The following is a 15,109-nucleotide window of genomic DNA, read 5'->3' as shown; positions in this document are numbered from 1 at the left end:
TACTGCAAATAGAAAAAAAAAATTATTCACAATTGGAAGGGGGATAGATATTAAGTGGGCTCCATGACACACATAACGTTGTGAGGGAAGGAAAAATATAGCTCTGGTAGAGCTATTTGAGGTAGTGCCAAACAGGAAAGCGTGAAGGCAAATCTGAGCCAAGAAAGTGGCGGTACTGCCACAATCTTCCCTGATTTCTTCTTGCAGAGATTAGACCACATCTTTGGGCTCTGTCTCGCTACTCTCTTTGGAAAACAAGTTTATCAAGTGACAGCACAAGCAAAAGAAGACAGAGCTATTTTAAAGGAGCACAGCATCTAGTTTTGCTGCCCATGTATTTAAACAGACTCCACATCATCCCTTTGTTTCTGTAGGTTCTGGAAGCTCCATTTCCCCCGTGTGAATCAGAAGAGTCCCCAGAAGAAAAGCTAACCGGCTGTTAGAGGGGACATTTGTGGGTTACAAAACAAGACCAATGAAAACCTACAGAGCTCACAACTGCCAGAGATCAGGCTCCAGAAGATACTTCCAGAATGCATGGATTAACAGATAAAATTAGAACAGTACCATTTGGTGCAGTAGGTGGTGACCAGACACCGAAGTATTTTGGCAGATATTTCCGCAGCTCCAGAAGAATGCTGTCACAACAGTCGGGGTCATAAACCTGAAAAGAAATTAGGGAGGGTTGGAAAAATCATCGCTTGAAAACATTCATTTTATAGTTCTGATTGTCCCCTAATTATATTTTCTTACAGTCTTTGTTCTCACAAGTTTATGATTTCTACTGTACATTTAAACAACACACAAGATCTGCAGATTTGGCTCAGCTCATTGTGCCAGACCACATTTAACCACAGTAGGGGAACACCTTGTGATGGCAACTCCAGTGGGGAGGTATCGCAAAATACGTGCCTGTATTGCTGTAATGTTAATACAAGTAGGGAGAAAAGGAACAAACCTGTAGTCCAGCTGCAACTTCAGAGAATCAAGGCTAAGCCTTGGCTATCCTCACAGCGCCAGGTAACTCTAGACAGAACCTCACACAGCAGCAGAGCACTAAATTAGTTAATGTAGGCCTGTGCTAAATTCAGGTTTCGCTGCAGAAACCTCAAACTCAAAGGACCAGTGTGTTTCTAACACAGGGCTCTCCTGGGCTTGCACCAACTCTGACACCTTCACGCCAGCACCATTACTGGGCAGCACTCAAAAACACGAGACACCCAAATCCACACCAGCTGCACGCCAGAGTAACGAATTTGACCCTTTCCTTTAACTAGCTCGTGGTACGTGCCCCACTTTCAAGATCCTAAGGAAAGGGGCTGAGACCTCAAAGCCCAAAGCACAGGAATAGGTGCACAGCGCATTGCAAAACAGCGGCACACGCCCACCACCGCACCCTCTGCCACCACCGCTGCTATCTTAAGCACACAGAAGTTGCTGAGCGCGTATCTCACAGGTCACAGCCACACCACAGGGCACTGATCTCTCTCCACACGTCATGATTTAAGGAGCTGGCCCAACCTCTGAGGATGACACATAATTGTACGCCCAGGCCCAGCTTTCCTCCGTGTCAAACACAGGCTGATATGCTGGTGTGCTGTGCTCTGAGACAAAAAGCCTTGCCTGCTCCTGGAATCACTGGTTGCTGTGTATTCACGCAACATTTCTTCGCTGAGCCTCAGGCATTGCCAGCAGAAGACAGTGCCTTCTCCAGGAGACTGCAATGTAGCTTGATCTTAGCAGTTTAAGTAAGAAAAAAAGAAGGGTGGGAGAGAACAGAAAGATTAGCACCAGGCAGATGCTGAGGCACAGACCTGATTACTTCTATCTTTTATAGCACTTTAGTGTTCCCCACTGTACAGACAGCTGTTCCTGGGCCAGGACCCCAAGCACTGACAGGTGGCATTACTTCATGCTGTAAGCATTTTCAGATAAACAGTAGAAACTCAATTTTTGTTTACTGTGGTAGTTTATGATCACAGCACTTCACGGCCAAGGTAGGGACCTGCACTGGGAGAGCACAAACGCTCTTTTGCCAGGTGAGTTCATGCAGATCTGGGAGGCAGTGACAGTGATGTGGCCATCATGCAGTGTCACAGCCCTTACACACCAGCAAGTACATATATTTAGGTCATGACCAAGAGGAGAGAGGTGGAAACCAAAAGTGCAGCAGGCAAGGAGAAGAAACACCAAATGCAACTGAAAAAAACCAGGCAAACAGAGTAACTCAATTACTTAATCTATTGGAAAAAGATTCTGAGAAAGTGAAATGTCAGGAAACCACTCCTGATTTTTAAAGAGGCAGTACCCTTGACTTACTTTTTATCATCAGCTTTAGGCAACTGAACTTAGCAACTTAACAAGTAACATCAGGATACGACAAAGATACTCAGATAATTTACAATGGGGCATTGTAGGCCAAAGTCAAAATCAAATGAAGAAAAGAGCTCCAGAAGCCACATCTTCCAAGTACTCTATTCCTTAATACAGTGACATATGACATTTTAAATGGAGACAGAACTCCCAAGTAATGCATTTTTCAGTATCACTACTCTGATGTAACAGAACTAAGTGCATTACTTCTGTCTCTCAAGAAGTTGTCTCACTCCCAGAACCAGTAATAAACTCCCTTCATAAGTCTGACATAACATACACAAAGCCCTTATAATATGGTAATATTCCAATTTCACTTCCAGCAACAATGCTTTTTTTCTTTTTAATGTAACAATAGTTCCACTTCTCCAGAATATACTGACAAATACAAGCAATTCCCAACTACCAGTACAACATTCTTCACCCAACAAATCGAGAACTGCAAAATAATTCTGCCAGCTCATCTTGGAGAGGTATCCCTTCTGCGTATCATAGGCTACATTCTTCTGATAGCACAAGCTGCACACAGAAAATGTAATAACTGCTGGACTTAAAAGCAAGTAAACAGGATGCTGACATTTGGAGGGCTTACAACATGACCACTGCAAATTACAGTCACTAACTCACAGGAAGAATATGCCCCAGACATGTGGGAGCTCAGATAGTCTAAAAGACCCCATGAAGTCATAATTTCCAGTCACTCAGGACTTTTTAATTCCGAGGCAAATTCACCATCCCTAAGTTTTCAATCCACAGTGTTACTGTTTTGGTAAGCGTGTTCCAAACAGATTCATCTGTTTTTTAATGCAAACAGGGGCGGCTTGGGACAATGGGAATGTTCTTTTCCTTATTTAAAGCAACATGACATTTGGGTTTGTTTTGTTTTCTAAAGACTAGCTAATGACATAAATGACAGAGGGAGGATAAAATAAATGTTTAAACTTCAGTAGGAAATTAGTTCTGGCAGTACAGACCTGTCTTAAATTGTTCTGATGAAAAGAATACCACTTTGACAGAAAAGTAACCTATAGAGAATCTTCTGAAGTATTCAACAGTTAATTTAAAAGAATATATATTTTTTTTTAAACTCACATTTATTGTAAAGCTATTTGAGTAGGAAACTTTAAATGCCAGAGTGGGCGTATCAGTCTGAACCATCACCTTCCTTTGTTGCCAGCTATCATAAACTGTCCCTAAAGGCAGCAGCACTAAAGCCTGTGGTCTCAGCAAACACAACCAGCTGCCAACATCAGGCAGACAGTTCAGCCTCCAGTGTGGGGTTTTTTGGGGGATTTTTGAGCAATTAATGCAGCTCAGTCATGCGCTTAAATTAGCAAAGGCAAGATTTACAGATGACAGTGCAAGCTTAGTTCCCTCTCCCATTGGGTATGTGTTACATCGCAGATTTTAATTACTCGAGCACACACTGCATTTCCCCCTGGACTCCTACATCACCCAGTTACACCAAGCAAGTGCAAGGGCCAAAAATATGAGGCTGAAACAGCAGCCTGTGATTTTAGCAATTTGTATCTGCTTGGCTTTACAACTCTGACAGCCCTGGCTTCTTTTCGAAGTGGCGCCATCATGGTCTGACTCACAAGCGTCCATAATATTTGTTTTTTCATAAGCACGACTGGCATTGAGCCAGCTCTGCTTATACTGAAAATGCCTGACACCAGGATAATTTCAAAAGTTCAGGATTTGTGAATGGTGTGATATTAAACGCTATTATATCAAACTTATTTTACTATCCAATACATGAGACTGCAATCATTCTCACTGAAGGTAGCTACAGAAAGAAAGATAAGTTTAGATGAAAGCTAGGATCTGTTTCCACAATCTGACCACATAAATGGGTTTTCAAATGAAGATGGCATACACTTGTGACAATCATACCCTTCTTCCAGGAGTCAGGAAAAAAAAAAAACACATTATAGCAAGGGGGTTGGCAGTCTCACCTTCCAAAAAACGAAGGCCGTGAAAATAAGCTTCAAAAATCTCCCAAAGAGGCACTTATTTGATCATGTTTATCAACCAGTCATTCTCTAACAATGCCAAAAACCCTGCAGGTTAAGACATACTACCATTGGTCATCTGATAAGGAACTTCCAATTTTAACATACTAAATACTTCACCCATTCTTACTTATTTCTTATTTCTTTGACAACACTTATCCAACAGGGCTGGAGAGACGCTGACCTGAAGTTACCCACTGCAAAACTCAAGCTACCAGCACCGGGAGAGAGATCCAGCAAATTTCAAGGCAGAGAGTCAAGTACTTGGTCTTGCAGAAGTACAGTTCAACCAGTTTTTCTCATCTGTCTTCACAGCTACTGTGCCAAAAGACACGTTGTTACTGCAAGGCACGATGTTGTGCAACACCAGCAGTGCTTGGGATTTTGAGGGAAGACTAAACCTGGTCAGAAACCACGACCTTGGCACGTCCAAGCTCACAGATGCAAAAGTGAGTCGAATAAAGCCAGCAGCCAGAGAGTTTTCAGGCAAATTTTCTGCCCTAAGAATAATTTTTTTAAGCTACTCCAACCATTCAAGATTAAATTACCACTGAAATTACTGGAAGTGGAATGGTAGAACATCAGGACAAAAGGGGAAAGAAGCCAATATGGCTGTTCCACTTTCTGAGAACATCCAGCCTTACCCTTTGCTTCTGGAAAGCGACCTGATCCCAGCTGAAGATTCCCAGATAGAGGTGAGAGAGAACAAAGGTTGGGGGAAAATCCTGAAGAAGCAGTTCCACTAAGAAAAGCAAAATTTAATTTTACATTTCAAAGAGACAGAAATGGGATTCAAGTCCTAACAGACTCATATCACAAGCCTGGGGTTTTGGTTTTTTGGGGGTTTTTTTTGTGGGGTTTTTTGGTGGTTTTGTTTGTTTGTTTGTTTTTAAATCTGGAAACTAGAACTCTTTTCAGAGACAGAATTTATTTTGCTTTTCTTTCAAGGAGGCAACCTACACTTTCCTCAATCCCATACTGGCAGCTCACCAATTGTATCTTACCTTTAAATGAACTTATAATGAACACAGTTTTTTCTGTATAACACTAACATGTATCTAAGTAAGTGGATCCATATTCTGATACATTCATAAATGAAGTCTAAACAGTATTTGATCCAGTCTGAAAAAGCACTTGCATGACCCTCCAGCAGAGAAGGAGCACTGTACTGTATCTTAACTCAATTTAACATATTGTGCACTTTAAAACCGCATTTTTGCTTTATTTTCAGCCAGGTCTATTCTCAGGAATGAACCTTCCTCAAAATCAGGTTGCTAGGAGAACTGGGGTTTTTTCCTGCTCACTTGACTGACATGGACTGTAGGCTACTCAGTCTCCACTCAGCAGTTCCACGACAGCAACAAATTGCAATAATGGCCTTTTACTGTCTCCATTTATGAGGGTTTCTTAGATGCATTAAAGCAAGTTGTAGTTTATTCTGTGATACACAATCCTCACCATAACCCTTCTAGGTTAACCTTCTACTGCACAACGTTGTCTCTTCCGAAATTGTTTTTGCTGCAGAGTGCAAGAATCAAAAAAATATGTCACGCTTCTTAAGTCTTGCTGTCCTGGCACAGTCAGCTTTCAGTCATTTAACAGAGAAGAACAAAAAACATGTTTATGAGACAATAGCACGAACTCAGCAGATTCTTACAGCTACATCCCATGCTTCATCTCTCCTGGACAACTCCTCACATGAAAATGATCTGAATACCAGCTGACAGTATTTCACAACTTGGTCCCAAAAGCCATTTTCTTCTCATCAGTTAAGAAATTCTGTGTGCCCTTCCTTTTACTACAGTACTTCTGCCCAGGCTCGTGGTTTAGAGCGTGAGGCAATTTCCACATGCTCATTTGGGAACTTCAGCTTGCCTGCTTCCCCAGCAAAACAGGATCACTTGCAGAGCAGTTTTGCAGCAGGAGGAGTGATGCCAAGTGCAGGAATGGACTGTACCAGGACGTGCTTGCTTTGTCTGCCAACAGGTAATTTGTACACTTCGGTACCACCACCTCTGCTGGTGATGAGGCAGATCTGGATGTACCAGAACGAGGCAAGGCTGGAAGATGACCTTTTGGGAGGCTGAGCTGCAGCTCTGAATGTGGTAGCAATAAAAGGCATGGGCAAGGCATTGCATCTCCAAAATAAGATGTTAAGAAAACCGTGCATCCTATTTTTTTGTCCATACAAGACTGAAAATCAGAACCTTAGCTGGAGACATGATCACATGATAAGGATATTTTAGTACACAATAGCAGCATGATGCCATCATCCACTCCTTTTTCAGCCAAGGATAATCATCTAAATCAGGACTATAAAACCAGTAACCGAGTTTACAAAATAAGGGTAATTCAACCTGACACAAGATGTATTTCGCCTCCCCATTCCCTTTCCTTTTCTGTCACTAGTAGAGCAGAACACAGGCTGCCTGGCTATGATTTGTGCTATATAGGCTGAAAGGGGGCTGAGCCTCAGGAGTCAGTTCCTGCAACTCTGTGCAAAAGCTTCCAGGCCAAAATCCATCTTTCAGGCTTGATTTTTTGCCATGGAGGGGGAGGGAAGTCACCACAAGTCTTCTGTACTGCCTGAAGCTGCTGGAATACCACTTAAAATTAAGACACTGTGGAAAAGAACATTTCTTCTCTGTAACCACAGAAGCACAAGGAACTATGGCTTCAGGAACATGAACATAGCTGGGTCTTCACTAAACACATTATCCTCCAGTCACAAACTCAAAGACTGACTGTTACAGAGGAGTCAGCAAGAGTTGCACAAACAATATTCATCCTGCCTGATGTCAGGCTGTAAAACGAGTTAGTGCATTCTTTAGGGGAAGCAAAACAGAAAGACAGGCCATGGCCCTATTGAAAGCTGCATTACAATGCATCCAAGAAAAGTTCAGAACAATTGCACAGGCAACCCTGAAACCATTTGTTCCTAGCTTTCAAGGGCCTAACTCTCACCTAACCAGTGCAAATCTCTTTTACGTGCTGGAGCTATTTGTGTCTCTGACATCCTGGCTTTGTTTTCAGGACATGTGACAAAAGTGAAAAACTATTTTCTGTTATCTCCAGCGGTAAGAGCTTCCTTGCATTCACATTCGATGTCAGCAGGGCTCAATCCCTGAACTCAGAATACCACCCCAGCAGCTAACAGATCCATTGCTTATTGGCAAAGGGTGGAAGATCTGTTATCCAGAAGAGCCAGGTGATTAGCTCAATTATCTTTTCACAGTGCTACACGGGGTCAACCAGCTCCCTTGGTTTACAAGCACTGGCCAGAGCTAGGCAGCGTGAGGGGGACAGGTGTACTACTCACACCCCAAGTATCACACAGGAGAGCAGAAGGGCAGTTCAAATAAAAGTTTACAGGAACTTTTATGGATCTGTGAAGCGTTAAATCTCAGTTTATGAGCTGTGGCATTAGCAACCCTGAAAACTTCAGCAGGCCGTGCTCAGATCAGTTATGCACAGTAAAAGGTTTACAGCCCCACTGACTGAAAGTCAGGATCAGAAGTGAAAGAGCTGCTTCAAAACACTTCACCCACCTTCTCTTGTTCTGTTGAGCAGAGGAAACACTCCATCTCTTAGTGGTTAACAGCTTGTAGGAAACTGCAGTCACAAAGGTAACCTCAACCACTGTAAATTCTCTCTACATCAGTTTTCATAGAATAACCACCCTCACAAGGAAAAATACCTCCCAATATTGAATCTAGCCCTGCCCTTGGTCAGTGTGAAGCCATTCCCACTGTCCTGTCACTCCATGCCCTTAACCAAAGTCCCTCTCCAGCTCTCTTGGAACCTCTTTAAGCGCTGGAAGAGGCTCTAAATGTGACCCCAAAGCTTTCTCTTCTCCAGGTCGGTTGAGACAGGAGCTCCACACCCAGCTAAGCAGGGGGTTACCTAATTCACCTGTATTAAACTTTTCCAAGGCCGCTGTTCTCACAGTTCCCAACTCATCTGCCACATGAGATCACTGTAGGAGGCCTAATAGGCTTCCTCCCTCCTCCAACACTGCTGAACTAAATCAGACTATTCCAGCACAGATAAATGGGCCCTGGCATAAAGCACATTGAAGCCAAGTCCCAAAACACACTGAGGAGCAGCCCACTTTTGTGGATTTCTTTGCATGCTTGTGTAGGCAGCCTACTATAAACACACAACTGCCTTTTACCAATTTATTCTAATTGAAAAGGGTCTCTTACTACATTTTCAAACAACACTATTTCCCTGTTCCCACATCTCTGTACATTGCTCCCCCCGAAACCCCTTTCAAAGGTGGAATGTCTCCACCTGCATGTTCTCACAGAGCACTGACATTACACAGAAACAACTGATCAGCACTGTAGATAGTCCTTAAAAAACCCCAATCCTTTTACTTCAACTTGTTTTGTTCTCTTGCTGCTCAGACCTGTTGAAAACAAAGTATTCTGTAGCTGTTCAAGGTTAAAAAAACTCCGATTTTTTTCACCCAGATAAGGGTACCAGAATACCTGGCAAAACACCCTGTGTTTATGCAGGCAATGTTTGCAAGGGGTTCATGCCCTCAGGTACAGGAAGGGAGTTCGCAGGAACAAAATTAAAATGATATTGTTTTGATAATTACTCAGACCTACAGAACTCAACAGCAAGTGGACATTGTGGCTAGAAAGTCACACTCCAATGATAAGTTAAGCAAAGCACAGTAAGTTATTAACAATGACTACAAACAGCTCATTGTTCTACTGCATTTTATCACAGAAGGTATTCACGATAATCTTGTCATGCCCAGTTCTTCCCCTCCCTCATTACACGGAGTCGTGGCAAGTCCCGTCCCCATCAGTACAGAACTGCTGTAGTAGAGGTAAAAGTTTGATTCACTCAGTGAATTAATCTCTTAGGAAAAAAGACCTGTATTTAGAGGGTGGGTTGGTGCGTTGGTTTGGTTTTGTTAACTGCTAAGCTGAGAATATACTATGACAAAAAGCAGAAAGGTAACCTGGCAGCAGACTGAGAGATCTTCCATTTTTCCACTTTGATAGAGACCTGTGAAATTCTTCCGAACTTGCAGCTGCCACCCTCTCCTGAGCAGGTTTCAGATCATTATTAGTGTTTTGCACTACAGTGTCTTGGTCAACAAATGGAAGCCCATTTTGTTTGGGCTCTACCAGTAAGCACTCAGCCTCACGTTCAACAGAAAATAACCCATCAACAACCACAGGAAAAACTTCTGCTGATTCACTGATGCAGACTTTTATCCCTGTCATGTTCACACATCCAGCTGCAAGCAAATCCAGCAGTTTCAGAAGAGAAGACTTTCTTGGTCCAAACAGAAGATAGTATCTACCTGGTATCACATTAAATATATCAATGAGTTCTAGTCTAAGTTGTCTCTTAATGCCTCATTATCTTTTATGATGACACATTCCCCGCAGCCTTCAGCTCACAAGCACTCTGAGTGCACGCTGAAATACCACTTCCTGGTTCCTGGAAGACACTTCTGCTTCAGATCTGTCAGAGCTGCTCTCCAGTTGACTCATGCAGCTGAAGCTGAGACATGCTCTCTTCTTGCTACCATAAACTACAGAGTTTCTCAGTTACTTCAGACAAGGTTTGCTTCACCGTAAGTAAAGATACCCCACTTGTTTCTGACCCAGGCATAGGGTACTAATCTTCACTTTGGCATGCAAAGGGAGCAGTAACCGATCCACCACTACAGACAAAACAGTTCTGAGCACACATGAAAGACACAGGGGCAGAAATGGAAAAAGAGAAAAAAAAAAAATCACAATCAATCCACATATACTAATGGACAACCACCTGGTTTGATCTTATCAACTGACCTGCTGTCTAGCCCTGACAAAGTGAGAGCTTGGGACTCAGTCTTGTTTCATTTCTGCACTGTTCCTCACCATCTCCTGTACCTGACCACCTTGTAAACAACTCCCTGCCTCAAGGAGTGGTAATATTCTCTTCCCTCCTCCTTCTCTGGAGGCTCCTCAGCCTACTCCAAGCTGATAACACATCTTTGATTATAGCCCACAACTGGGTTAAACTCAGGCACCAAAGCAGGGCAGGCTCACTGTTGTTCCCATTGCTTACCAGTTTAGTCACAAAAACTGGCAGAAGGCTACCAAGACAAGGAAGTTTTGCCATCTTTTAAACACATCAGATGGGTTCGTCGATGTCCAAAAAGCACTATCCCAGTGCAAGGTTAAATGCAGGAATGGGAAGGAGGGCATTTCCCTCTTGGCAGCAACGAGCTATTGGATTAGCTCAAGCTGTGTATGAAACTGTACCTTACCCTAAACCTCCCAACCCACAGTAAACCTTGTCCTGTAACAACCACATGTGGTGATCAGCCGTCTACAGCCCACATCACACGGCTCTTGTCTGAGAGTAAACATGATTGCAGTTAATCATTGAGAAGTGACAAATCCCCAGCAATTCCCCTGTGTTCACCTACATGACACACATGCATCTGCACTCCTTCCCTTCTCCCACGAAAAGGCATTCTAGTCCATGCACAACTCATCATCCCTTCCTCTGTTACTTTTCAAGAGGTGCCCAACTCCTTTCCAAGATGGTTTATAACCAAAAAAAAAAAAACACAGTGTCAGAAGCAGCTCAGCTTTAGAAGAATTGAAGTTAACTTTGCAGGTTACTAGCACTGAGATGTGACTTCTTCACAGTGCAGAAACAAGGGCACTAACACAGACCACTTCCACAAAGGCTTTGTCCAGGGCCTTGCTCACAGCCTGTCGTGTGAGTCTAAGCTTAAACAGGCAAAATGATAAAGTCTCTGCTGTGAAATGTTTATGTCCAAGCAAAGCCTGAGCTCACCCCTCTTACCTGCTGGCTTTAGACAGGGTTAGCACCTTACTGTCTGTGCCTCAGGATTTCAGGGAACAGCCTGGAGCTCAAAGAACTCTGTTCAAGCTTTCTCCTTTTACTGAAGAGTTACCATTCAAGCTGGACGGCATCTTTCTTAACCTCATCTCAATGACAGCCATTGAGAAACCTCAGAAATACATTTACATTTAGATGTAACTGGCTCCTACTAACTCAAGAGCTGCTGTTCTGCTCCATCATGAGGATTCTTAAGTAATGCCAGTATGCAAACACACACTTTGCTTAAAGCACCTTGCTTAGTTTGTTCTCATGTGAGACATTTCCACAAAACATGCATGATCTTTTGATAACTTAAATTAATGTTACGGGAAAAAACCCCACAAAACAAAACAAAACCCCACAAAACAAAACAAAAACCAAAAACCAACCAAACAAAAAACTAGCAACAAATAGAGGGTCTCAAGGGTCCTCTCTCACCCTGCATGAAGATTTCTATAGTTCTTCTACCTAGTAAGGCATGGAGAGGGATGACATATCAATCTGATACAGAAAAAAAACATGTGACAGACCATCAAAGGCAGGTAGGACACTACAGGCTCTAAAAGCAGTTTACTTCCTCCACAAGACAACAAGCAACAGTTTTCCTGGCCTGGTGCTGTTAAAGCTACTGATAAAGCAAATTGAAGATGACCAACAGGAAAAATACAACAACTAAAGTTAAAACAACTGGAGAGTTTTGCTTTTTATTTAGTTTTAAAGGAGCTGAGTTTTAATACAGTGACCGGTTTTAATACAGTGATGGGAAAAATACTGCTAACAGTAAGCCTGTCTAGACAGAAGTAGAAAAACATCCAAATTTAAATGTGAGCAATTGAGACACTCAGCTACATGAGAAAGTTGGGATCAAACACACATCCCTTTAATCACAGATGGAAGACAGGGCTTTTCAATAAAATCGTGGCACCCCCAGCATGTCACCTGCAGCCAGCCAGCCACCCCCCTCTGCGCTGCAGGACCCTCACCTTATTGTAGAACTCCTGCTCCCTGGGACCACGAGGTGGTGGCTGCAGCTGCTTCAGGACAGTCCCATCTGGATGCTGCAGTATGCCTAGAAGAGAAGCATTTCCTTCAGGGCTTAATTTTAAGAAGAATTTTAATTCCCCCCCCAGAAATAGTGAATTCACCATTAAGGACAGCCTATTTGAAAAGCTGTTCTGCTCCCAGTGCACAGACAGTAGAGTCAAAATTGTCAGTTCCTTGCAGAGGTTTGCTTGCATTCCTCTATTTCTAACCATTGGATGATTTTCTGGGTCTAATTCTGCTCAAGGCCAACACAGTAATGGAATTTGACATGAAAAGTTCCACCCCTAAAACCCCACCACTAAGACTGCATAAACACTCCCTTTTTAAATAACTCATAAATTATTTTTCCAACAATGCCAGGAAGTTAAAAAGAGTATCCCATTTAATGCATTTCTTACTATATTAAAACAGAAATAAATGTCCTGTGGATGTACATCTATACTAGTGGCATGGATTGAGTATGTCTTTATTACTAGAAGTAGTGCCCCTACAGCACTCCGTGCTATTTGTATCACCCATAATTACAGTACAGAATTTCACCTCACCCAGGCACCACCTCCATCATGCCTGCACAGAAAAAACCTGGAAAATATCCTCCTGAAACAGCTTTAATGACTTTCCAGTCATCAATATTTCTAAGTAACTACATAATGAGTACCCAAGGGTACTGAAGAGATGGATGAGGGCAAGGATGAAGAAAAGTAACTGCAATCCTCTGAAATATGCACCAAGTTTCAAGATCATCAGTTGCAAGGCAAAAAGGAAAGCCCACTTCTGGAAATTTTTTGTTTCCTAGGATTTATTCAGAGCTTTTCAGACAGTAATCTATTTTGTTTAGAAGGGAAGCAAAAATGTCATCCGTATCCAAAATAGGTTCCACTTTCAGCTTACTGCTTGAGAAAACACAGAAAAACGAGCCAGGAGCTTTGTGTCCCAAAGAGAGTTTGCAGTTGTAACAGCAATTGTTGTGTTTTCATCGCTTAAAAACCATTATCTATGAATGGGCTCTGTTGTGCAGCCTTGGAAACTAAATAAAATCTTCAGAGACCAAGATACTTACGTTAAAACCATCACCAGATGCAGAACAGTTGTTTCAGTAGTTGGCTATACCTAAGAGTGGCTTTTAAAGTTTGCACAAAACAGTTCTCTAGTCATGTTTTCTTGCTCAAAGCTGGATTTTGTATACTTTCCAAAGCTAGAAAAATGCTGCCACACGCTCATGTGCTGACTACCACAGCATCTTCAAGACACAATAGTTTGTGTTCCCCCCGTGCATGTGCTGGAAACCACCCTGCAAAGTGCACCAAGTACTTGAACAGTTCTGCATGCAAGCTGCTAACAATCACGACATCAAAACAGGTTTTATAACACATACTCCTCAAAATCTGCATTCTGGCTTTGATGATAAGACAAGCCGACAACCTACAAGACCAGAAAGACCAGACAAAGATTCCTGGAAATAGAATCCATACACTACTGCACTGATCCATATTACTTGAAGAGTTTAATATGAACTGATGTTTATAAACTCATTCTCCGCATTTCTTAATAGACTCGAGCACCTGCTCTGTCACTGTGACCGGGGCAGGCCTGGAAACCGAAGAGTCAACGTTACAACATTCACCACGAAGATGTAAACTCCATAACCTTCCCTGTGATCTACAACAACAACAGGCAGACATACCATCACCTGCAAATCATGGTAACATATGGATGTTGGTTGGAGGCTTCCTGGGGTTCTTCAGCACAGACAGGGAATAGTATTGTACACGGATAAGCAACTTAACATTTCTAAAGAAGCAGCAGAACTATACAGAAAATAAAATCCTGGAATATCTCACTAACATTTCTCTTTTGACTGTGCCTGCAAAGCTTGCTACCATTCTGAATTTGAGCTCCCCCTGAATTGAGCCTTTTTCGCCTGATCCCACCTCATGTTATGATATTATGAATAAGAAAGACATAGAGCTTCAAGGATCCAACGCACTCCCACCAACATTTAAATGCACCAGCTGCAGCAGGGGCAAGGGACAAGAATTACTTTTCTCTGGAGGTTATCAGCGGTGAGACACGCCACGGGCACCGGCTGTAGATAACAGAAACTCACAGTGCCCTTAGTGCTGTAATTCCACTCACTGATGACTTAAAGGGTTCTGAAGTTCAGCCCTTGGCAGGGTCAAGGAGAAGAATGACTTTTCTGTCGGAACTATCAGCAGCAAGACACACCATGGATGCAGGCTGTGGGTAAGACAAACTCACAGTACCATTAGTGCTGTAATATCGCTCACTGATGGTTTAAAGGGTTCTGAAATTCAGCCCTTGGCCTATTCAGCAGGGGTGGTTCCTACTGACAGGGTTCAAAGGCAATATGACAGCAGGTACTTGTTACAGCTACTCTCAAAGGCCATACTGGGAGTTGAATGGATGTGTACCTGCCACCTGGCTCAGAGTACAGCAAACGTGATGTCCTGGAAGGGTGAGAAATACATTTGGCAACATTAACTTGACCACTCGCTTCGGTACTGACCACTGTCTATTTCAAAAGGCCCCTTCATCAGGAGGGCCAACACCTCATTCCCCAAGGTGGAAATAAATTAAGATATGAATTTAAAGCTAGTGGAGGTACACTTGAAAATGCTGTATCCTCAGGGTATTTGTATTACTAGACTGCTTATTAGCCATTTCTTCAGACTGATCATCAAATCAGCAACTAACAATTGCTTACTAATATTTCGCCGAAGTTTCTGGTGGCCACAGGTCTGGGAGTTCCCCTTATGTATGTTTCCCATTATATACGTTCCGAGGGT

The 15,109-nt window shown here is 42.7% G+C and overlaps 1 protein-coding gene across 1 annotated transcript in view; it reads right to left on the bottom strand.

The window, feature by feature from the left end:
* Nucleotides 1-15,109, bottom strand: part of IPMK (inositol polyphosphate multikinase) — a 30,965-nt gene that overhangs the window by 15,108 nt on the left and 748 nt on the right. The window contains exons 2-3 of the mRNA XM_050334716.1: nucleotides 12,242-12,327; nucleotides 568-664 (exon numbers count right to left, since the gene is read on the bottom strand). Coding sequence (XP_050190673.1) covers nucleotides 568-664; nucleotides 12,242-12,327 — 183 coding nt within the window. The remainder of the gene's footprint in view (nucleotides 1-567; nucleotides 665-12,241; nucleotides 12,328-15,109) is intronic.

Source organism: Myiozetetes cayanensis, unplaced genomic scaffold (genome assembly GCF_022539395.1).
Source record: "Myiozetetes cayanensis isolate MyiCay16 unplaced genomic scaffold, myiCay2020 scf10, whole genome shotgun sequence".
In the NCBI taxonomy this organism is placed as follows: domain Eukaryota; kingdom Metazoa; phylum Chordata; class Aves; order Passeriformes; family Tyrannidae; genus Myiozetetes; species Myiozetetes cayanensis.
This window is presented reverse-complemented; position numbering and strand designations above follow the sequence as displayed.